Source organism: Neoarius graeffei, chromosome 16 (assembly GCF_027579695.1).
Source record: "Neoarius graeffei isolate fNeoGra1 chromosome 16, fNeoGra1.pri, whole genome shotgun sequence".
NCBI lineage: Eukaryota > Metazoa > Chordata > Actinopteri > Siluriformes > Ariidae > Neoarius > Neoarius graeffei.
The window spans coordinates 52869512-52894492 of NC_083584.1; the positions used below are offsets into that span (position 1 = coordinate 52869512).

A 24981-nucleotide genomic window follows, 5' to 3' on the forward strand; every position below is an offset into this window, starting at 1 on the left:
GAAACTAGGAAATGTTCCAAAAAAGGGTTAAATGAGACTGAAAGCGAAAGTAGACCAAGGACTCAGTGTTAAGGTGTGTGTTTGGGCTCCTGGGACCTCCTGACTCTGTCACTGATCAGGGTGTGGTGTGTGAGTAATGTGTGTGTGGGTTGGGGGTGTGAGTAATGTGTGTGTGTGTGTGTGTGAGTAGTGTGTGTGTGTGTGTGTGTGAGTAATGTGTGTGTGTGTGTGTGAGTAGTGTGTGTGTGTGTGTGTGTAATGTGTGTGTGAGTAGTGTGTGTGTGTGTGTGTGTGTGTGAGTAATGTGTGTGCGCAGTTCAGTCAATAGTTGGTGTTGAGCTCCAGCCCATGCGGGGTTTAGTCTCATGATCTGAACACTTCTTATTTCTGGATTTGTCTCTAGCTTCCTTTCAAGGATTATATTTTATCACTATGATGAATCTCAGCTTCACCACATTACTGAGCCTTTCAGTGTGTTTTCTTCTCAAAGGTAGGATTTCAGATCTTTGTTTTATTCATGTTGTTTCTCCTCCTGCTGAACTCAGTATCATACTTTTATGGTCCACACTGTAAACATCTAGCCTCATGGGGTTTTTTTTGTTTGTTTTTTACACTGGATGGAACAAAGGTCAGTTAGAAGTAAAAGTAGATGGAACGTACTTTAGTGAAGTAAAAAATAACCACAGAGACCTTTTCCAGGCAGGTTTTTACCCATCCCCAATAACCCTGGAGCTGACTGTATAACAAGTCCAGTTGCCTTGACTCAACATTATGATTATTCCACATGAAAAAAATGACCTTAATGGCTCTCACTCATTCAATCTGTTGGTTGTTTAATTATTAAAAGAAGCTAATTCATTAAGATGATCCAGACGCTGATAATAATCCAAACCCTGTTGTTCCTAGCTGATGGTGGTCCCTTGGTGCTCGAGCCATCTAGACTGGTGGTGGAATATGGAGCCAAAGCCTCAGCTAACTGTTCCACTGACGTCAGCCATGATGGAATGGGTTGGGAAGCCTCACAAGGACCAGTGGATATGAAGAAAGACGTACAATTCCTCACCTGGAAAGTGCAGAATCTTACGCATTGGGATATAACGCCAATGTGCTACATGAACTTGAAAGACGGGTCACAAGTTGATGAGGAACTGAATCTTGTTATTTACAGTTAAGTTGCTGTCTTGAAAATAACATTGTGTTTGAGTGATCGAAGATGCATTTAAAGGCATTGTTTCCTTTAAAATGACTTTTTGTCATGAAATATAAAAGTGGTATAGAACTTTTTCACAAGGCGGCCATTTTCCTCTGACGCCACGCTCAAATACAACCCCAGTTCCAAAAAAGTTGGGACACTGGGTAAGACATAAATAAAAACAGAATGCAATCATTTGCAAATCATGGAAACCCTATATTTCATTGAAAATAGTACAAAGACAACATATCAAATATTGAAACTGAGAAATTGTATTGTATGTTCATTTTGAATTTGATGTCAGCAACACGTTTCAGAAAAGTTGGGACGGGGCAGCAAAAGACTGAAAAAGTTGTGTAATGTGAGGAAAACTAATTTGGTTAATTGGCAACAGGTCAGTAACATGATTGGGTATAAAAAGAGCATCCCAGAGAGGCAGCGTCTCTCAGAAGTAAAGATGGGGAGGGGTTCACCGCTTTGTGAAAGACTGCATGGGCAAACAGTGCAACAATTTAAGAATAACGCTCCTCAATGTAAACTTGCAAAGAATTTGGGGATCACATCATCTATGATACATAATATAATTTCTCCATATTCTCTGAACCTTTTAATCTCTGTATGCAAGAGACAAGGCCGAAAACTGACATTGGATGCCGGCGATCTTCAGGCCGTCAGGTGACACTGCATTAAAAGCAGACACGTGTCTGTAGTGGAAATCAGTGTATGGGCTCAGGAACACTTCAGAAAACCATCGTCTGTTAAAACACTTCATTACTGCATCCACAAATGCAAGTTAGAACCAGATATAAACAATATCCAGAAACACCGCCACCTTCTCTGGGCCCCAGCTCTTTTACGATGGACTGAGGCGAAGTGGGAAACTGTCTCGACGTCTGACGAATCAAAATTAGAAATTCTTTTTAGAAATCATGGACACCACGTCCTCCAGGCTAAAGAGGAGAGGGACCATCCAGCTTGTTATCAGTACACAGTTCAAAAGCCAGCATCTGTGATGGTATGAGGGGGCATTAGTGCACATGACATGGGTAGCTTGTACATCTGGGAAGGCATCGTTAATGCTGAATGACGTATACACGCTGCCATCCAGACAAAATCTTTTTCAGGGAAAGCCTTCCTTCTTTCAGCAAGACAAGGCCAAACCACCTTTATGCACATATTAAAACTGCAGTTTTCCGATGTGGTTTGAAACTTAAAGAGATTGTTTTTCATGATGTTACATCCTGTGAATATCTGGCTTTGAAAACCTCCACTCCCACACCGATGTTGCTGCTCTTAATCTATCGACGTCCCAAATCATCGCCATCTCTTTTTCTGTCTGAACTGCAGCCCCATCTGTACTGCTGTCATTCTTCTGGGTGACTTGAATATTCATGTTGACATTAGTTGCTCTCTTACTGATGAGCTCTTGACTGTCTTTGAATGCTTTGGTTTAACTCAGCATGTTGACTTTCCCACACATAATCATGGTCATATACAGTTAGGTCCATAAATATTTGGACAGAGACAACATTTTTCTAATTTTGGTTCTGTACATTACCACAATGAATTTTGAACAAAACAATTCAGATGCAGTTGAAGTTCAGACTTTCAGCTTTAATTCAGTGGGGTGAACAAAATGATTGCATAAAAATGTGAGGAACTAAAGCATTTTTTAAACACAATCCCTTCATTTCAGGGGCTCAAAAGTAATTGGATAAATTAAATAATTGTAAATAAAATGTTCATTTCTAATACTTGGTTGAAAACCCTTTGTTGGCAATGACTGCCTAAAGTCTTGAACTCATGGACATCACCAGACGCTGTGTTTCCTTCTTTTTAATGCTCTGCCAGGCCTTTACTGCAGCGGTTTTCAGTTGCTGTTTGTTTGTGGGCCTTTCTGTCTGAAGTTTAATCTTTAACAAGTGAAATGTATGCTCAATTGGGTTGAGATCAGGTGACTGACTTGGCCATTCAAGAATATTCCACTTCTTTGCTTTAATAAACTCCTGGGTTGCTTTGGCTTTATGTTTTGGGTCATTGTCCATCTGTATTATGAAACACCGACCAATCAGTTTGGCTGCATTTGGCTGGATTTGAGCACACAGTATGTCTCTGAATACCTCAGAATTCATCCGGCTGCTTCTGTCTTGTGTCACATCAATAAACACTAGTGACCCAGTGCCACTGGCAGCCATGCATGCCCAAGCCATCACACTGCCTCCGCCGTGTTTTACAGATGATGTGGTATGCTTTGGATCATGAGCTGTACCACGCCTTCGCCATACTTTTTTCTTTCCATCATTCTGGTAAAGGTTGATCTTGGTTTCATCTGTCCAAAGAATGTTCTTCCAGAACTGTGCTGGCTTGTTTAGATGTTTTTTAGCAAAGTCCAATCTAGCCTTTTTATTCTTGAGGCTTATGAGTGGCTTGCACCGTGCAGTGAACCCTCTGTATTTACTTTCATGCAGTCTTCTCTTTATGGTAGATTTGGATATTGATAGGCCTACCTCCTGGAGAGTGTTGTTCACTTGCTTGGTTGTTGTGAAGGGGTTTCTGTTCACCATGAAATTATTCTGCGATCATCCACCACTGTTGTCTTCTGTAGGCGTCCAGGTCTTTTTGCATTGATGAGTTCACCAGTGCTTTCTTTCTTTCTTTCTTTCTTTCTCAGGATGTACCAAACTGTAGATTTTACCACTCTTAATATTGTAGCAATTTCTCGGATGGTTTTTTTCTGTTTTCGCAGCTTAAGGATGGCTTGTTTCACCTGCATGAAGAGCTCCTTTGACTGCATGTTTTCTTCACAGCAAAATCTTCCAAATGCAAGCACCACACCTCAAATCAACTCCAGGCCTTTTATCTGCTTAATTGAGAATGACATAACGAAGGAATTGCCTGCACCTGCCCATGAAATAGCCTTTGAGTCAACTGTCCAATTACTTTTGGTCCCTTTAAAAACAGGGTGGCACATGTTAAGGAGCTGAAACTCCTAAACCCTTCATCCAATTTTAATGTGGATACCCTCAAATGAAAGCTGAAAGTCTGGACTTTATGTCCATGTCCATTATATAACTATAACTTGAAGGTTTCAGTAAACAGGTAAAAAAACAAAATTTGTGTCAGTGTCCAAATATATATGGACCTAACTGTACTTGACCTGCTTTGCTCTACTGGTATAAAAATTGCATCTGTATCGGGTTCTGATGTAGGTTTTACTGACCACAAGTTGATTGAGTGTTGTCTCAGTGTGCCTTCTTCTAAACTTCCTCTGTGTTCTACTGTGTCTTTCTGTAATCTTTCTTCTATTGATGTGCATTCTTTCTCTGCCTCTCTCCTCTTTGTAAATTTACTGAGGTTTCCTTTCCTGATGATACAGTTTCTATTTACAATAATACTATATCTAACACACTTAACACTTTCGCTCCCCTTAAAACTAGACAGGTCTCCGCAAATCGCGCCTCTCCTTGGTTCACCTCTGAGCTTAGGGCCATGAAGGCCAAGGGAAGGTGGCTAGAGCGCCTTTATAAGAAAACTGGCCTTACTATTCATCTTTCACTCTTCTCTGAACACATCGCAAAGTATAAGGATGCTCTTAATGCTGCCTGATCCTCCTACTACGCTAACATCATTAAGAGTGGCAACTATAGACCCAAAACTCTGTTTAATACAATAAATAAACTTCTTCAGCCTCCTTCCTCAACCACTCCCAGTTCCCCTGCTCAGTGTCAAGCTTTTTTGGATTTTTTCAGGGATAAAATTGACAGTATTTACCAACACTTTCATTCTGAAATTCATTCTTCTGTTTCGCAAGTAGCTCTTTCTCATAAAGCTGACTGCTGTCTCTCTGCTTTCTCTCCTGTTGATTCTTCTAAAGTATTGGAAATTATGACTAAGTCCTCCTCATGTCTGCTGGACCCTGCACCCACTGCACTTCTTAAATCCTGTGTATCTGCTATCTCCCCTTATATTGCTCATATGATTCATCAGTGTTTTGCTTTAGGCACTGTTCCCATCTCCCTCAAAATTGCTTCTGTTACACCAATACTAAAGAAACCTGGTCTAGATTCTTTTTCACTGTCCAATTACAGACCCATTTCAAATCTCCCTTTCCTAGCTAAAGTAATGGAGCGAGTTGTAGCCTCTCAGCTTCATACTTTCCTTGCTCGTAATGATCTCTATGAACCCTTTCAGTCAGGCTTTTGCAATCTGCATAGCACTGAATCTGCTCTCTTAAGAGTTGTTAATGACCTCCTGCTCTCAGCTGATGCTGGTCATCTCAATGTCCTTGTTCTCTTGGACCTCACAGCTGCCTTTGACACTGTACATCATGAGAGACTCATTTCCAGACTATCTTCTTTTGGTATTACTGGCTCAGCTTTAGCCTGGTTTCAGTCATATCTAGCAAACAGGCAACAGTTAATCTCTATTGGTGTTCATAAATCTTCCACTGTTACTGTTGCTCAAGGTGTGCCTCAGGGTTCTGTCCTTGGTCCCCTTCTTTTTATATTATATATTTCTCCTATAGGCCAGATTATTTGTAACCATGGCCTTAACTTTTATTGTTATGCTGATGACATTCAAATCTATATCACTATTACCCCTTCCATAGCCTCTGTTCAGCTGCTAAGGACTTGCATCACTGACCTTAAAGGAATACTCCGGAGTGAAATGCTTTCTAGGTCTATTTTCGCGTTATTGGGAGTGCATACGTTGAGTTGCTACCACAGTCACGTCAATCGGATGTGTTTTGAGAAAATTAGTTTTTTGCGATTTCAACCGGAAAGCACTAACACAGCAGTGCGCGGGACATGTCTTTTTGCAGATACAAAACGCTAGTTTTAAAACCATTGCAAAGCTCAAAACAACATGACAGTTCTGTTGAAGTGGGTTCCTACAAACAAAACGAAGTGTCCCTGGCTCTGCAAGTGCACGGATAGTGTGTAGAAGAGTAAATACAAAGCCAGTGACCTGACCTGAATTTGGTCTTCTCCAGACGCCATCTTCATGGGACAGTCTGTAAAAGTCGAGTGCCGAGTGCAGAGCCCATCCCGCTGGAAATGCACAATTGTGGTATGTTGTGCATTTCCAGCGGGATGGTCTTTGCACTTGGCACTCGACTTTTATGGACTGTCCCATGAAGATGGCGTCTGGAGAAGACCAAATTCAGGTCAGGTCACTGGCTTTGGTCATCTATGGGTGGCAGATCATTCAGTGTTGCTGTTTCTAAACTTTGGAACTTGTTACCACAATCGCTTTGTGACTGTTCCGCTCTCTCTTCCTTCAAAGCTAACTTGAAAACTTTTCTCTTTACCTCACACTACTCTTCCTAGTATGGCTTTTTTTTTTTTGGGTAACTCCTGTGTAAAGCGTCCTTGGGTTTGTGAAAGGCGCTATATAAATTGAAATTATTAGGATGCAGTGCTGCAGCACAGCAACCTATGGGCTCCCCTAGGGGAGCCCATAGGTTGCAGTGCAAAGCACTGCAACTATTGTTCTTCTACGTATTTCTTCTTCTTCTTCTTCTTCTTCTTCCTCCTACGCAAATTTTGATTTCGAATAACTCAATAACCGTACGTCGCACACAGACAAACAATATATCAAAACGTGCGGCTCGATCGGACTCGCTATGCTATTACTTTTCTCTACAGATTACGATTTTTTCGCGACGTAGTCGCGAAAAAAATCGCCCAAAAAACCCCCATTCATTTCTATGGAATTAATTGAAAAAAAAGCACTTTTTCAACGTTTTTCAAACGTCCGCTGCTCTGGCATGCTTTAACCTAGAGACGTGATTCAAACTCTAAAACGTAGGAAAACTTCTCCTCTGTGGATCTGGCATTCAACTTTTCTGCTAGGTTCTACACTTTCGGATCAGTCCCGGCTCAACCGCCATGTGGGTTCCGGGAGAAAATCCGGCTTTTGAATGGGTGTCTATTGCGTTACACACCAGTGAAGCTCGTTAACTTAGAGTGGAGAGAGGTTGAAAATAAAGCTCAAACTTTCTCGCTTAAACTGTGTTTTCAGCCACAAATTTCACTCTACAGACATGATTTTCTCAAAAGTAGTAGGAAAACTTGTCCTGATTCACACAATGTGTCTACCTAAACGATAGGATTTACAGTTTTTGAATGACAAGCGTCAAACTGAGGACAGGGCAGCTGACAGGCTTCATTGACACCCATTATAAACGTGAGAGAAAAGTCACTCGTTTTTAAATCGCTCTAGTGTCGTTATTTTTAACACGACAGACAAAAAAATACATCATTTTATTCAGGAGACCCTTCTAGCGCTCACTGTGAAAGAATTTTGTGAATAGCTGCTTCCGTTGTCGAGTTATTAGTCATTGTTCGAGGCCTGCTCCTTCATAAAAAAACAGTAGAAAACTCCAGCCCTTGTGTGTCTTAGCTCATTGACACCCATTATAAACGTGAGAGAAAAGTCACTCGTTTTTAAATCGCTCTAGTGTCATTATTTTTAAGAATACAGACAAAAAAATACATCATTTTATTCAGGAGACCCTTCTAGCGCTCACTGTGAAAGAATTTTGTGAATAGCTGCTTCCGTTGTCGAGTTATTTGTCATTGTTCGAGGCCTGGTCCTTCGTAAAACACAGCACAAAATTCAAGACCTTGTGTGTCTTAGCTCATTGACACCCATTATAAACGTGAGAGAAAAGTCACTCGTTTTTAAATCGCTCTAGTGTCGTTATTTTTAAGACTACAGACAAAAAAATACATCATTTTATTCAGGAGACCCTTCTAGCGCTCACTGTGAAAGAATTTTGTGAATAGCTGCTTCCGTTGTCGAGTTATTTGTCATTGTTCGAGGCCTGCTCCTTCTTAAAAAACAGTAGAAAACTCCAGCCCTTGTGTGTCTTAGCTCATTGACACCCATTATAAACGTGAGAGAAAAGTCACTCGTTTTTAAATCGCTCTAGTGTCATTATTTTTAAGACTACAGACAAAAAAATACATCATTTTATTCAGGAGACCCTTCTAGCGCTCACTGTGAAAGAATTTTGTGAATAGCTGCTTCCGTTGTCGAGTTATTTGTCATTGTTCGAGGTCTGGTCCGTAGTAAAACACAGCACAAAATTCAAGACCTTGTGTGTCTTAGTTCATTGACACCCATTATAAACGTGAGAGAAAAGTCACTCGTTTTTAAATCGCTCTAGTGTCATTATTTTTAAGACTACAGACAAAAAATTACATGAGTTTATTCAGGAGACCCTTCTAGCGCTCACTGTGAAAGAATTTTGTGAATAGCTGCTTTCGGTGTTGAGTTATTTATTATTGTTCGAGGCCTGATCTTGAGCAAAAATCAGCCAAAAATTGACAGGATTGTGTGTCAGTCTGTGCTTTCTCAGGCCCGTCGCCATGCCGACTGGGAGCAGTGAGTGACGGGGGGGGGGGCTGCTGTCTCAAGCACACACATAATCATTGCATTGAAACATCATTGCAGGTCACACATTCACGGCCAGCGAACATGCGTGACCGAATTGCTTCGCGCACTGCATCCTCTCACAATTTCCCCCGGGGAATTGTCCAGTCTAGTTATTATTATTGTTGTTGCATGGCTCTGTAGTAAGAGTCCAGGTGCTAAACTGGCCTGCCTGCAGTCCAGACCTGCCTCCTATTTAAAACATTTGGCGCATTATGAAGCGCAAAATATGACAAAGTTGACCCCGAACTGTTGAGCAACTGAAATTGTATATCAGGCAAGAATGGGACAAGATTTCTCTTTAAAAACTAAAGCAGTTGGTCTCCTCAGTAGAGGTCTGTGCGGGACAGAATTTTTAGTCCCGCTCCCGCCCGCTCCCGCATTGTGCAGTCCCACTCCCGCCCGCTCCCGCAAAGAATTATGATTTTCAGTCCCGCCCGCGCCTGCCATATTTTGTCCCGCTCCCGCCCGCAAATCCCGCATGATGCAGACGTTCACGTTATTTCTCACGAAAGTTCTTGTCATTGACTTGGGGAATTAAACATGCTGAGCTTAGCTGAGCTCTCCACTGACCGATCCTTCACCTAGCGCACGTAGCGAGGGTGCGCGTTGCCAGGCGGCATGCGCAGCTGAGGCTTTACAGAGATACCCATTGTGAGCTTCACTAGAGGAGCTCTGCTCTTCTGCCATGATCGGAGATCTCAAACATGGGAGAGCGGAAAGGAATCGGAAACGTACGCGAGATTAGACCACATCCGCAAATTTAGGCATCTTAAAATGTTTTTATTAATGCCAAATAAAATATCCAGCACAAATTATATATGATAGACATAAATTAATAATTTATAAATTTTATTTTAAACACGTTTTTAGTTAGCGGGACTGCAGCTTATCACCTCTCCCGGCCACTCCCGCATTGTGCACTCCCCCTCCCGCCCGCAATGAGCTTTCAAAATTTGTCCCGCACCGCACTGCTTTGTGTCAGGTCCCGCGGGACTCCCGCGGGAGTGCAGGGCTCTACTCCTCAGTTCCCAAACATTTACAGAGTGGTGTTAAAAGTAGAGATGATGCAACACAGTGGTAAACATGCCCCTTTCCCAACTTTTTTGAAACATGTTGCTGACATCAAATTCAAAATGAGGACATATTTTTCAAAAAACAATTACATTTCTCAGTTTCAACAATTGATATGTTGTCTTTGTACTATTTTCAGTGAAATATAGGGTTTCCAACCTGGCGATTTGTCCAGGGTGTACCCCGCCTCTCGCCCATAGTCAGCTGGGATTGGCTCCGGCTCACCTACAACTCTGTACAGGATAAGCGGCTACAGATAATGGATGGATGGATATAGGGTTTCCATGATTTGCAAACTAACGCATTCTGTTTTTATTTACAGTTTACACAGTGTCCTAACTTTTTTTGGAATTGGGATTGTAAAAGGATAATGTTGTTCTGCTGTGCTCCAAGTTGCAAGTCGTATAAATGTAGGGAATCCGTGAAACCTTTGACCTTCCCCTCTTCCCAATTGATCAGCCACTGGATAGTGAACATCTGGAGGGACATCAGGCCATATTTTAACATAACACATTCAGCCGCTTCCTAGCTACCATTAACGTTACTGTTTGATAGTGTTATATGATGGGAAGTAAACTGTGCTGGATATAAATCAAGCTTGCGGTGTAATGTTAACTCTTGTCTTGCTGTCTTTTCACCTGAACTCAGAAATGTTCAGTAATGTTATGTGACATTATGCTCACTGGAATATATGTATATTTCTGTGTAATGCTCATACAGGTCACATCCAACACACAAGTGTGCTCCAAGCGTTTATGTCGTGAGTTTTGAAATAGCTGGGGGACATTTCCTGGAAACAGGAGTGTCTTGCCAGAAAACACTCACCATTAAAGTGCTCAGAAGACACTGTTGTGTTGGTTGTCACATGACTGACTGAACAGTTCTGAGGACGTGTGTTGATATTTCAGCATTAATTTACGCCTTTCCTATAGTTCTCGGAAATGCATGAATGCTAATTTTAGCTGTTGTCTAACAGTAGCTAATGGGTTGTCAATATGTTGTTTTACCTTGAAATATTTCCTGACGTCCTTCTGGATTTCCACTATCCTTTTATTTGAGCTTCCCTCCCTGAGTGTGATGTCAGGAAAATGGCTGCCATGTGAATATGGTCTGTAGTTTCAGGCAGTGAAATGAAGTGAATAAAACATTCCCAAATTTACGCTGGATAACATGCACACCATGGAGCTCGTCTGCTCTGTTTTAATGCATGCTACCATTATAAAGGGTCTCTTCATCTGAATAACGGCTCAAAAATGTCTGCCAGCGAACAGACAGCTGCCAGTTAGAAACAATAGCTTTTATTCATCGCTATCCGTTATCAGTGTTTCGTTGTTTTGTATTAAGACATATTTCTACTCCACAGAGCGTCCAGATTCAGTGTCCATCAAGCTGAAGAATTGCTCAGGACCAGTAATTGAGCAGCAATTCTGTTGGCTTCAGTGCAACATACAAAATGTTGCTCCTGTTCAGTACCTTACAGTCATTTGGTACAAACAACAATTTCTTGCGAAAAGCAACTTTGTGGATGGCACCAAGACACCAGTGAGCGTATCTGCTGACCACATCATCCAGCCTAGCAGAAATGACGATGGAGCTAAGTATTGGTGTGAGGCAAAGCTGGAACTGGGACCAGAGGGACCGCAGCCTCCTCCGACAAAGAAATCAGATCCTCTCAGTATTACAGTACACTGTAAGTTAAAATACGGACTGTATACACGAAAGTGCTCCAGATGTGAGTTTAGCATTTTAAATGATGGGTGACGCAGTGGTTAACACTGTCACCTCACAGCAAGAACGTTCTGGGTTTGAGCCTCATGGCTGACTGGAGTCTTTCTGTGTGGCGTTTGCATATTCTCCTTGTTCCTCTGTGGGTTTCCTCTGGGCACGCCAGTATCCTCCTACAGTCCAAAGACGTGTCAGTCAACTGTCTACTCTAAATTACCCAGAGGTGTGAATGTGAGTGTGAATGTGATGGTTGTTCTGCGGTCGTCCTGTGATAGATTGGTGAACCCTACCTCTCACCTGAAGTCCACTTCCTCTGTGACCTACAAAGAATTGCTTGATTAGGACAACCCGACGTCAGCGTCGCCTGTCTCTTCTCTGGTGACTTCTTTGGTACACCATGAGTCCTATACGAGAGTGGCAGATCCGATGACAGATGTCACAAAGGTATCCATCACCTGGCTCTAGGTGTTGTTGCTGCTATTGATGTCGTCTCCTTCTTCTTTCCTCTGTCCATTAATTCCGCCGAATCTTGAAGAAACTCCCCCCCCCCAAGAATTGTTTTCTGCCAGGATGATCTGTTGGCAGCACCTTAATCCAGGTCAGGAGGACTGATGTTGAAGGCAGTAAGGGCTGCTTTTGTGGTCCTTATAGCATTTTTTAGGACGTCCCGGGGGGGGGGGGGTTCCCATTCCAGAGCAGGATAGGGAAGTCGGATGGGATTGGCTCCAGCTTCCTCTGTGACCCACAATGGATAAGTGGCATAGAAAACAAACAAATGCATTTTAAATATTCTTTCAGCAAATAATTCACATAATTGAGTCCATGTTACTTGGAGCCAGTAATTCATTTGTGCCTGAATATAAATGATGATTCTTTGTAGAAGAAGAAGAAGCCTTTATTTGTCACATGTACACTCAAGCACAGACAAGCACACAGTGAAATTTCTCCTCTGCATTTTACCCATCTCAAGCAGTGAACACACGCACATGCATACCCAGAGCAATGGGCAGCAATGCGACAGCACCTGGGGAACAGTTGGGGGTTAGGTGCCTTCCTTGAGGGCACGTCAAGTCAAGTTTATTTGTATAGCGTTTTTAACAATAAACATTGTCGCAAAGCAGCTTTACAGGATTTGAACGACTTAAAACATGAGCTAATTTTATCCCTAATCTATCCCCAATGAGCAAGCCTGTGGCGACGGTGGCAAGGAAAAACTCCCTCAGACGACATGAGGAAGAAACCTCAAGAGGAACCAGACTCAAAAGGGAACCCATCCTCATTTGGATAACAACAGACAACATGACGATAATATTAACAGTTTTAACATGAAGTCAGTTTTGTTGATGTTGTAACTTTTCATTGATGGAAACTTGAGTGCAAAACTGTTCATGACAACTGCAGTCCTAAAGTTAGCAAGTCAACTGTAGTCCTCAGCCATAAAAGCATTACTGTAAGAGTCCAGAGCGTCCTCCAGGTGTGACTTTCAACTGTCCATATGAGGCCGTCCTCTACAGGAGCGATGTGATGAGACTCCAACCAGACACAGGGCACCAGGATGGATCAGGCAGGTCCGAGGAGCAGAAGAGGTCAGCATCTCGATCCCAGGACCGACATGTAACTCAAAGGGACAGATGGGGGGGAGAAAACACAGGTTGTTAGGTATGCCCAATGTCAGCTGAATAAGTAGGAACAGTATACAAATTGCACTGAGTACAAGCAGGGACTCCGGCAAAACTAACTATGACAGCATAACTAAAAGGGGAGAGCCAGAAGGTAACACAGGCATGAGGGCAAACTCGAGTGAGCAAGCGAGTGGGGGACTGACAGCATCCATACATCCCAGTTTACCAAAACGCTCTATGTCTGAGGACCCTCCAGATCTACACCTTTACCTCATAAACACCATTAACAAAAGGCTTGACTCAACAGATATGTTTTCAGCCTAGACTTAAACGCTGAGACTGTGTCTGATTCCCGAACATTACTTGGAAGGCTGTTCCATAACTGTGGGGCTTTGTAAGAAAAGGCTCCGCCCCCTGATGTAGCCTTCACTATATGAGGTACCAGCAGATAGCCTGCACCTTTTGATCTAAGTAGGCGTGGCAGGCCATAGAGGAGCAGAAGTTCACTCAGATACTGTGGTGCGAGACCATTTAGTGCTTTAAAGGTCAATAGTAGTATTTTATAATCAATATGAAATTTGATTGGAAGCCAGTGCAGTGTGGATAAGACAGGCGTGATGTGGTCATATTTTCTAGTTCTAATAAGGACTCTTGCTGCTGCATTTTGAACTAACTGGAGCTTGTTTATGCACTTATTGGAACATCCAGACAGTAAGGCATTACAATAATCCAACCTGGAGGTAACGAAAGCATGAACTAGTTTTTCCGCGTCATGTAATGACATTAAGTTTCTTATCTTAGCAATATTTCTGAGATGAAAGAAAGCTATGTGGGTAATGTTATCAATGTGAGTTTCGAATGAAAGTCTGGGGTCAATAATCACCCCGAGGTCTTTTACTGCTGCACGTGAAGAAACAGAAAGGCCATCCAGAGTTACTGTGGAATCAGAAAACTTACTTCTAGCTGCATGCGGTCCTAGTACAAGTACTTCAGTCTCGTCAGAGTTAAGCAGAAGGAAGTTAATAAGCATCCAGTGTCTAATGTCCTTTACACATTCCTCAATTCTATTACTTCAGCCCAACCTCAGGCCATGGCTGCCCCATGTTAACCTAACAGCATGTCTTTGGACTGTGGGGGAAACCAGAGCACCCAGAGGAAAGCCACACAGACACGGGGAGAACATGCAAACTCCACCCAGAAAGGCCCCCGTCGGCCACCGGGCTCAAACCCAGAACCTTCTTGCTGTGAGGTGACAGTGCTAACCACTACACCACCGTACCACCCACTTTCCTGCATCACACTTAGCTCATTTCCATGATGTTCACTTGGTAAGTAGTAATCAGTGATTACGTAGGGTATCGTTCACATGTGCTCACTTACCACAGATCAGAAAGCTGATTAAAGCAGGGAGCAAAAGTGATAAGCAAAACAAGACGTCTTAGCTCTGTTTGTGTTTCTGGAACTTGTTGGTCCGTTGATGAAAAAATGTTAACTCTGTGCTGTGTGTTATTTTAATTGTTCTTTCTGATACATACCCTATTAACTGTATTGTGTGAAGCGCTGAATCAGTGCACTGTTACGTCTCCATGCTCCAGGACCTTTGCCTTCCCTATTTTAATCTCATCTCATCATTTCTAGCCGCTTTATCCTGTTCTACAGGGTCGCAGACAAGCTGGAGCCTATCCCAGCTGACTACGGGCAAAAGGCGGGGTACAAGTTTTACAGATTCAGCATAGTGTCAGGGCGCAGGCACTTACGAATGTATTGTTAGGGGTGGTGGAGGTGTGGTGAGATAAGGATCCAAAAGCAGAACACAGACAGTAATCCAATAAATAAGGTGATTTAATCCAGGGGGAAAAAAGGGCGTGGCAAAAAAGGTAAACAAACAAGACAAAAAAAAAAAAGGCAAAAATAGTCCAGGTAAGAAGAGACAAAAAAACTTGACAAAAACACGAGACAGGCAAAGACAAAAACGCTAGTGCAAAAAAACATGAACAAGAAAAAGCGCTTAGTGCAAAAGACCATGAACCAGACTAGAAAAGCACTCGGAGAGCGCAGACCTCCGCCAAGAATCCTTTAAAAAAAAAATGCGGGATCCAGAAGGTGATCCGGATCACCGCCAAAATTTAATGGATTGTTACTTGTGCCCAGTCACACTTCTGGAAAAAATTTCAGAGCAATCCGTTCATAACTTTTTCCGTAACGTTGCTAACAGACAAACCAACAAACAAACCAACCAGCGCTACCGAAAACATAACCTTCTTGGCGGAGGTTAAAAAAAATAGCTAGAGCAAAAAAACCATGAGACGCAATAGAGGCACAGAAACGGCTAGAGTAGCAAACGAGACGTTCTGGCAAAGTCAGAGTCTGAGAACGGCCTTTAAATATGCAGCGATGAAAACCAGGAAGTGAGTTCAAGCAAGCAGGATGGAATTCCCGTCCCGGGTCCGGGTCGGCGCTGACGTGGGAGAACCATAATCTCCGGGGTGGATGTCCGGGGCGGAGCATGACATGTATTCACAGGAGAGAGATGGGAAAGCGGGGAGCAAACAAGAACAAAGCCAAATCATGAAGCAAGGTCGTGGTTAGAAGGCAGGCTACGGTCAGTCAATTGACGAACAGGACAAAGTAGAAAAGACAAGACGCATCGTCAAAAGGTGATAGCAAGAGTCAAAATAACAATAGGAAAACAGATCAATACTTCACACTGAAGGAGTGTGAGGAAGAGGTTTAAGTAGCGTGGTTGTTGATTGTGAATGAGTAACAGCTGAGTTCAATATTCTGGTGATGGGGCACTGTGACTCTTGGGTATTGTAGTCTTGAGCAGCCATGTTTGTAGTTCGGTTAGCGCTGGTCTCAATGCCTTTACTAACACACTGCTTACAGTAGATCACTGATGTGATTTTTTTTTTTTTTGCTTTCTCCAGACAAGCCAAAGTTCTCTAACGATACAGAGATCATTAAAATAAAAGCAGGAGATGATGCAGTCGTCTTAAACTGTACTGCCACAGCAAACCCTCCTTCCAAGTACACCTGGACTGGACCATACCTGGAAAAGGAAGTTAAGTTATCAGAGCCCTCACTTTCCGTTTCTTATTCAGGAAACTACACTTGCACTGCGTCAAACCAGTATGGCACAGCAAAGAAATTGTTCATCTTCATACGTGAATGTGAGTACCAAAGATTTCTTTTGTTCTCATTTGATGTTCATTCCATCCAATTTTTACATTTTTTATAAAATCCAAATTGCAATATGATTCTTACTCTTCACTCTGGGCACTTCATATATGCCTTGATAGATTTATATTAAAGCCTCACTTACAACCCGCCGTAGGGGCTGCTACGGGCGGTCTACGGTAAAAAATTTGGCAAAACCGTGCTTGAGACTTGCGCGACACTTGCGTGCGCTCAGCGCTGTAGAAGGTCGCAGACCGCCCGTGTAGACTTTTGCGTGCAAATTCTACGGGTCTTGCGACAGATCAAGAATGCATACACTTTTGGGGGCGTCGTGGCTCAGGTGGATAAGGCGCCATACCATAAATCCGGGCGACCCGGGTTCGATTCCGGCCCGAGGTCATTTCCTGATCCCTCCCCGTCTCTCTCTCCCGCTCATTTCCTGTCTCTACACTGTCCTATCCAATAAAGGTGCAAAAAGCCCAAAAAATATCTTAAAAAAAAAAAGAATGCATACACTTTTGTACGCCTGAACCAAGTCAGCAGCGCGGCTAGTGGGGGCTTTTTGCGATGACAGTAAGACATATGAGTGACGCACGGTCATTGTACGAGTGACGTGCCTCAGAAATACTACACAAGTATTCCACACTTGCCATTTGTGCGGCCTGCAAGACAGAAGTACATCTCACTTTCTACCCCTATGTGTGGTGTGCACACAGCGCACACGACCTGTACGCGACACGAGGGGCAAGACTCTGGGTATATATATTGGGGAGGAACCAAGGAACCGATCATGTAGCGTGTAGCATTGTAGAAGGGAAGAAGACCACCTTATTTGCTGTTTTTATTTGAGTATATGTTAATTTACCATACAAACATCAAATAATAAAACATGAGTATAAGGGAATAACACATTTTATTACACTGTAAAAAATCCCAACTAAATACCCCAACAGTTTGGGCACTGAAACACACTTTGACTCCGAGCTGCTGTCCTGCTCCTACTGCTGCTGAGTGGTGGGACGGGGTGTCGGGATGTCCTTGTCCTCATCACTGAGCATGGCACAATGGCCTGACAGCGATGATGGGATTGCAATGTCCTCACTTCTGGGCGTCGTTAGCTGAAACATACATGAAAATCAGCATATATAATATTAATTACATAAGCATATACAGTGGGGCAAAAAAGTATTTAGTCAGTCACCAATTGTGCAAGTTCTCCCACTTAAAAAGATGAGAGAGGCCTGTAATTTTCATCATAGGTATACCTCAACTATGAGAGACAAAATGAGGGAAAAAAATCCAGAAAATCACATTGTCTGATTTTTAAAGAATTTATTTGCAAATTATGGTGGAAAATAAGTATTTGGTCAATAACAAAAGTTCATCTCGATACTTTGTTATATACCCTTTGTTAGCAATGACAGAGGTCAAACGTTTTCTGTAAGTCTTCACAAGGTTTTCACACACTGTTGCTGGTATTTTGGCCCATTCCTCCATGCAGATCTCCTCTAGAGCAGTGATGTTTTGGGGCTGTCGCTGGGCAACATGGACTTTCAACTCCCTCCAAAGATTTTCTATGGGGTTGAGATCTGGAGACTGGCTAGGCCACTCCAGGACCTTGAAATGCTTCTTACGAAGCCACTCCTTCATTGCCCGGGCAGTGTGTTTGGGATCACTGTCATGCTGAAAGACCCAGCCACGTTTCATCTTCAATGCCCTTGCTGATGGAAGGAGGTTTTCACTCAAAATCTCACGATACATGGCCCCATTCATTCTTTCCTTTACACGGATTAGTCGTCCTGGTCCCTTTGCAGAAAAACAGCCCCAAAGCATGATGTTTCCACCCCCATGCTTCACAGTAGGTATGGTGTTCTTTGGATGCAACTCAGCATTCTTTCTCCTCCAAACACAAGTTGAGTTTTTCCCAAAAAGTTCTATTTTGGTTTCATCTGACCATATGACATTCTCCCAATCCTCTTCTGGATCATCCAAATGCTCTCTAGCAAACTTCAGACGGGCCTGGACATGTACTGGCTTAAGCAGGGGGACACGTCTGGCACTGCAGGATTTGAGTCCCTGGCGGCATAGTGTGTTACTGATGGTAGCCTTTGTTACTTTGGTCCCAGCTCTCTGCAGGTCATTCACTAGGTCTCCCCATGTGGTTCTGGGATTTTTGCTCACCGTTCTTGTGATCATTTTGACCCCACGGGGTGAGATCTTGCGTGGAGCCCCAGATTGAGGGAGATTATCAGTGGTCTTGTATGTCTTCCATTTTCTAATAATTGCTCCCACAGTTGATTTCTTCACACCAAGCTGCTTACCTATCGCAGATTCAGTCTTCCCAGCCTGGTGCAGGTCTACAATTTTGTTTCTGGTGTCCTTTGACAGCTCTTTGGTCTTGGCCATAGTGGAGTTTGGAGTGTGACTGTTTGAGGTTGTGGACAGGTGTCTTTTATACTGATAACGAGTTCAAACAGGTGCCATTAATACAGGTAACGAGTGGAGGACAGAGGAGCCTCTTAAGGAAGAAGTTACAGGTCTGTGAGAGCCAGAAATCTTGCTTGTTTGTAGGTGACCAAATACTTATTTTACAGAGGAATTTACCAATTAATTCATTAAAAATCCTACAGTGTGATTTCCTGGAATCTTTCCCCCCATTCTGTCTCTCATAGTTGAAGTGTACCTATGATGAAAATTACAGGCCTCTCATATCTTTTTAAGTGGGAGAACTTGCACAATTGGTGACTGACTAAATACTTTTTTGCCCCACTGTAGATACCGAAATGAATGTTTAAAGCATGTTTATTTACTTGTGAAATACCTCTGGCAGAGTGCTGGGCCTTCTGCCGGCTTGAAGGCATACGTCTCCCTGTCCGTGCAGGGCTCGCCGGTGCTGCTACCATCATCATCAAATTCTTCCTCCTCCTCCCCCTCTGCTGTTTCAGGCTGGGTTACTTCACTTTTGCTCGCTTCTTCTTGGGTCCTATTTTCTAAACTTTAAACTGAAAATTTTTAAAATTTTTCCCACAAAATATCCAGTGCTCTTCAGTCGAAAGACAGATGCAGAATGCTGCTGACACGCTGGTTTTATACCCACTCCTGGCTTGTATCACACACAAGTTATGAGTGATTGTCACGTGCTAATCACATGCATCACACACACTTTACAAGTGCGGCCCGAACTCGTAGCGCAGGAAACTGGTAAAATACAAGTCCCATGCACTCCACACTCACTGAACACGCACTGATGACGTGCGTCAGACATACGCTTTCCACTGGCGAACGGCGCAATTTTTCCCACGCCTCGAGGAAGTCAGGCGTGCAACCTGTACTTGACAAGTACTTTGCCCGTACTCCTCCCCCAAATTTCCCCCCGGTTCACCGTGGCCCTGCGGCACGGCTGCGAGCTACCAAACCCTGCAACCCGTGCGTGTCCAAAACACTTACGGCGGGTTGTGAGTGAGGCTTTATACAGTATATCTGATAAATCAGACAAACTTCATATTCATCTGTTCATTCATACACATTTGTGAATGTACTGTGACATGTTATTCATTACAACTTAAAAAATATACAACTTAAACAAATTACTATATAAATTAGTTCTCAGCTGGTGAAGCACTGTGTTCCTTGAACTCTGCTGATTTTAGTGCTAAAGATCAAATAACACCTATGCTTTATTTCCTTATTCCTTTTTCTCACAGCTCGTGGCCACACTGTTTTTTGGGCTCTTTTGGGGGCCGGATTCTTCATAATTGTTCTGCTGTTTATTGTTTACCTTCTCAAAAAGAGGTATACACCATCTAGAAGGTCTGACAACTACAACAATACGGCCCCTCAAGCAGCTCCGAGAGAGGAAGATGAAGAGTTATCACAGTTGAAACTAAATAAGTGAAATTTGTTTCTAGCTCATCAAGTGGCTTCGAACTCTTGAGTTATAATTTCAGACGTCGTGATCTGTTTGGAGATTTTCTTTGTTTTTAGACGGTGTGTTTGACAAGCCAGAGATTGACCAAGGTTCTAACAAACAGATGTTAGAAAAGAAACAATACCATTGTGACGAAGATTGGGCTTGATCTGTCTGTGAAGCCTTCACTCTCATTTGTAATTAGTTCTAGAGATACAGTAGGAGACAAAAGTTTGGACACACCTTTGAATTGAATGTTTTTTCTTTCATTTTATTACAGTACTTAAAAGGCACTTCATGTCTTAAAGGTCGACTCCCTTTCAGATTTTTCGAATTTAGGCCATAAAAAGAATTTTCCCCGACACCCAATTATTTTTTTTTTAGTGGACCAAAAGCTGCTGAATTCGAATCACAGACTTCAAATTTGATTACTTTTTTTTCCTAAAAGAACAATTAATTAGAGCCCGGTGGCTCTAAATTCTCCGCCATTTTTTTCTTGCCCCACCGTGACCTAAACCAAGATACTACGTCATGCATGACATGGGGGGGTTTCCCCGTTCGCAACGCATTGTAGGATACAAATTTGCAACCTGAGAGAACAATGGAGTACGTGAGTGTGCGAATGAAACACAGAAGACCGACTACAGTAACGGAAAGTGAGAAGAAAAGGCGCTGTATTGCGAAGGAAAGGAAAGGTAGGACCAAACTAATAAATATCGGCGATCGGATATACAGTAGTGTGCATCAGTTGCCCTCTAAAAATGAAAAGTACCTCCGATCATGATGCATTTTTGTTTTTATGTTCCTTTTGGTAAGAAAACACACTGGGTGAAATATTTTGACAAAATTCAAAAGTTTAATGGTGGCACCAGGAGCTCAAAGTTATGGAAAAAGCTGCTATTTTACAGTATGACTTTTATGACAAAATTTCGATCACTTTTCATGAAACATTATGGCACCTTATAGAGTATACCAAATATCTTAGATACACATTTTTAGTCCATATTCTAAATATATTATCAAGCACAGTTTGAGGTGGGGTTTACATTAGACCGTGTCAGCGGATCATCAGATTAACGTTTTTAAAACGATTAGCGTGCACACAGCAACGCCAATACACGATTCGCGTGCACACAGCAACACCAATACACGGATACGCTCGGCTCCGCAGGCATCCTGCGCTCCAAATCACTCCGCCCTGAACAGCGAGTGCCCTCTGGAGGGTGTGCACTCCGGCCCTGCGCAGCTCACAGAGCGCGCGAATGAAGCGCACGAGCAGTGATTCGGGACTGAGCCGCTGTGTGTGTGATCTCAGTGCATATCCGGCATGCGCATCACTTACCACTTGCAAGTGGAAGGATGGCAAGCCTAAAGACAATCATAACTACACAATGGGCAGTATTTGCATCAGTATTTGCAGTATTTTCATACTTTTATACTCTTTAATGAAAGGTGATACAAGGCGGAAGTCCGCGCCGTTTTTCAGCAGTCGCGTCACATGACCAACGCCAGCGAATCAGGAAGGTGGATGTCACAGTGACGTTGTCCAATGACGACGCCAGCTAGAGCTCAGCACAGCGTATCCGCGTATTCTCAATGTTTACACAGCACCGGAGCAGACACGATCTGGATTGAATACGTGGACACTGGCGGATTCCCATTTCCCGGCGTTTCCAGGCGGTTTAATGTAAACGGACAGTGCATCCGCGAAGAAAACGAGACAGATACGGTCTAATGTAAACTTGGCCTGAGTTTTAGCTGTTCATTGAATCGTTGTTCAACTACTTTTAAACAATACAAATGTATTATGAATCACATTAATGCTTCTCAATCCCTTGCAGAGGTTCTTAACATGATCTCTGGGTCACAAGAAATCAATAAATGGAGTCCAACATTGTGATTCAAACCTTACGCGAAAACATAAAATAAGCGTTTTTTGGCAAAAAATGAACCTCATGGTGCCACCATTAGACTTTTGAATATGGTCAAAAAATTTTACAGGATGTCTTTATTGGTGAAAAGGAACACCCAAACAAAAATGCATCAGATTTTATGAAAGTGAGGGAAACTGATGTATATATATATATATATATATATATATATATATATATATATATATATATATATATATATATCCTATCAGTCCTTCAGTCAAACTTTAGAGATTTTTTTCTCTCCTCAGGCTCATGTCTGAAACGCGTAGGTTATACAGGAAATTCACAAGGTTATACTAAAGTCGAGTTTAGGAAAGTCTATTATGGCATTACAAAGATAGAAGAGGGTTCGTATTCCCAAAACTATTACTTCTGATCACTACGTTTGGCAAAAACATGAGCAAGCACAAAAATCAAAAAGGTGAATGAAACAGGCAGGTGGGATCAAGGTCACTTTCGTTTTTATTTTTTAACTGTCACTTAACACAAAATGCACTTTTCAGCAGTTTCAAAATAAACTGTGTGCTACTGTACCGACGTGATTCTCACTGCACACACACACCCCGCACCATCCTCCGCCTCGCACCCCATTCACAAACCAGTGCTTGACCACACCCCTGCGACAACAGTGAAAAAGAACTGTATACTGTCTTGCTCAATGAAATAAACTGCACAGTATGATAGTGAATCGAGAGGTTGTTCACCAGAAGTTGTGCAATATAGGTGTATAGTCTAATTACATGCATTTTCGCTCAGCGGTCTTCACCATCCCGATGATAAAAAAAGGACCTTAAACTATCTAATGCACAGGATGTATGTATCGATTTCACATATTTACATTGTGAAATCGATACATAATTTTCGTTATGGCTAACGAATATTGGCGAGAATACACTTGGTGAAAAATGGACTTTAACAAGATGAGTGACCAGTCTCGGGGCGGCACGGTGGTGTAGTGGTTAGCGCTGTCGCCTCACAGCAAGAAGGTCCGGGTTCGAGCTCCGGGGCCGGCGAGGGCCTTTCTGTGTGGAGTTTGCATGTTCTCCCCGTGTCCGCGTGGGTTTCCTCCGGGTGCTCCGGTTTCCCCCACAGTCCAAAGACATGCAGGTTAGGTTAACTGGTGACTCTAAATTGAGCGTAGGTGTGAATGTGAGTGTGAATGGTTGTCTGTGTCTATGTGTCAGCCCTGTGATGACCTGGCGACGTGTCCAGGGTGTACCCCGCCTTTCGCCCGTAGTCGGCTGGGATAGGCTCCAGCTCGCCTGCGACCCTGTAGAACAGGATAAAGCGGCTACAGATAATGAGATGAGATGAATGACCAGGCTCAAGTTCACCTCACAAAGATAGCTATTTGGGCTAACTGCAGCATGTTATTCACTATTTACGATACAGAGAAACATATTAGCCAGCATTTGCTGTGTAGGATCCATTGGCTCTGTCATAGTGTGAGTGCTGAACTTGCAATGAACTTACACACTAGACTTCCTCTCTCTGCTTGACTGTGCAAAGCACGTGATTTCATGCACATTATTTGCTTGGGAATCCCCTCAAAATAAATAACTTCCCAGCCACAGAATGGCCTGGGTTTTTTTTTTTTTTAGATCTTACAGAAGGAAACATATTTCACAATGACCAAGTTTCAGAGGGAACTAAATTTCACTGATTTTGTGAAATCGAAAGGGCGTGTTGCTTTAAAGTAATCATCCACACACATCAGCTGAATAAAACATGGACAGCATTCTGTCTCTAAGAAGTGAAGCCACCACAGGTCTAGCGCCCCAGCTGGCTGCTTGCAGTACAATTTCTAGCCTCGCCCATTCTCATGAATTTCAGTGACAAAACAGCCTTTTTCCCCCAAGTCACTTTTCTCATCTAAACTGTCTTTCAATCTACTATAGATAGTGTCTAATTTAAATTAGTGGAATTTCTTGCCTCCTTAATGCATTTGAGATTAAACAGTAAATAATAAAAATACAGTAAATAGCCCTGTTCTACAACTGTAGTAATCCATATTACGTCAAGAACTAAGTAAAGAGAAACGACATCAATCATGACTTTAAGACATGAAGTGATTTTTAATTAATTCATAAAAATAAAGAAAAACTTTTCACACACACACAAGTCTGAGGTACGCTATTGTTTCCTCATACAAACTTTGTTATCGATTTCTATTTTATGACTTCTACATTATCGAGTCAGGACAAAAATATGTTAGTGTTCAAACGTTCGTTTTCCAGCACAAAATTAAATGTCAGAGGAAAAAACTGTTTGTATCTGAGCAGCATGTTACATAAGAGACCACTTTTCAGGTTAAAAAAGAAAACGTAATGAAGGCTGCTGGGTTTTGGTGCAAAATAAAGAAGGCAGATTCTACCATAACAGAGGCCAGTTAAGTCCCATCTCCTTAAATTGCTGAATTGATTATTTTGATCATTCTATTAAGTTTTTCTAGTAGCATTTGGGGTCTTGGACATTCACAGTAAATTTTAGGACCGTAGTCCTGGTAACTAATTAATAAAAGCCTGACATGACAGACATGCTAAATGACAATAGAAACACATCGGTTTCTATCATCAAAATCTGACAGACAAACTAACGTCTACCATCATATTCTGACAGACACTCTAGATGACAATAGCAACAAAACTGTTTCTTACATTATTAATCTGACAAATTTAGTGACAATATTAAATACCTCATCACTAGAACCAAATAATAAAATAAAATATTGAAATAAAAAAGATAAGATTTATTTTCAAAATTGAAATATCAACAATAATTGTCAGAACAGTGACGATAGACACGACTGTGTCACTTTCGTGGGGAAATAACACATTGAAACGGCCTGTCGGCTGAAAGGGTCACAAGTGGCTCTGATTTATCTCAACTTACGAGAGTTTTCCTCCAGAA

General features: G+C 42.4%; 1 protein-coding gene across 1 annotated transcript; it reads left to right on the top strand.

Annotated features, from left to right (window-relative positions):
* The first annotated feature begins 81 nt into the window (after nt 1–81).
* On the top strand, nt 82–23156 carry LOC132900844 (cell adhesion molecule 4-like). The gene is made up of 6 exons (XM_060943170.1): nt 82–129; nt 404–490; nt 907–1167; nt 11070–11396; nt 15981–16223; nt 19935–23156. The coding sequence occupies exons 2-6, from the start codon at nt 433–435 to the stop codon at nt 20123–20125; spliced, it is 1080 nt and encodes a 359-aa protein (XP_060799153.1). The 5' UTR covers nt 82–129; nt 404–432; the 3' UTR covers nt 20126–23156.
* Nucleotides 23157–24981: the final 1825 nt, after the last annotated feature.

Coding starts and splice junctions, on each gene's coding strand:
- LOC132900844 (XM_060943170.1), top strand. CDS start 433: ATGATGAATCTCAGCTTCACCACATTACTGAGCCTTTCAGTGTGTTTT. Junction 491..906: donor AGTGTGTTTTCTTCTCAAAG/GTAGGATTTCAG, acceptor TGTTGTTCCTAG/CTGATGGTGGTCCCTTGGTG. Junction 1,168..11,069: donor ACTGAATCTTGTTATTTACA/GTTAAGTTGCTG, acceptor TCTACTCCACAG/AGCGTCCAGATTCAGTGTCC.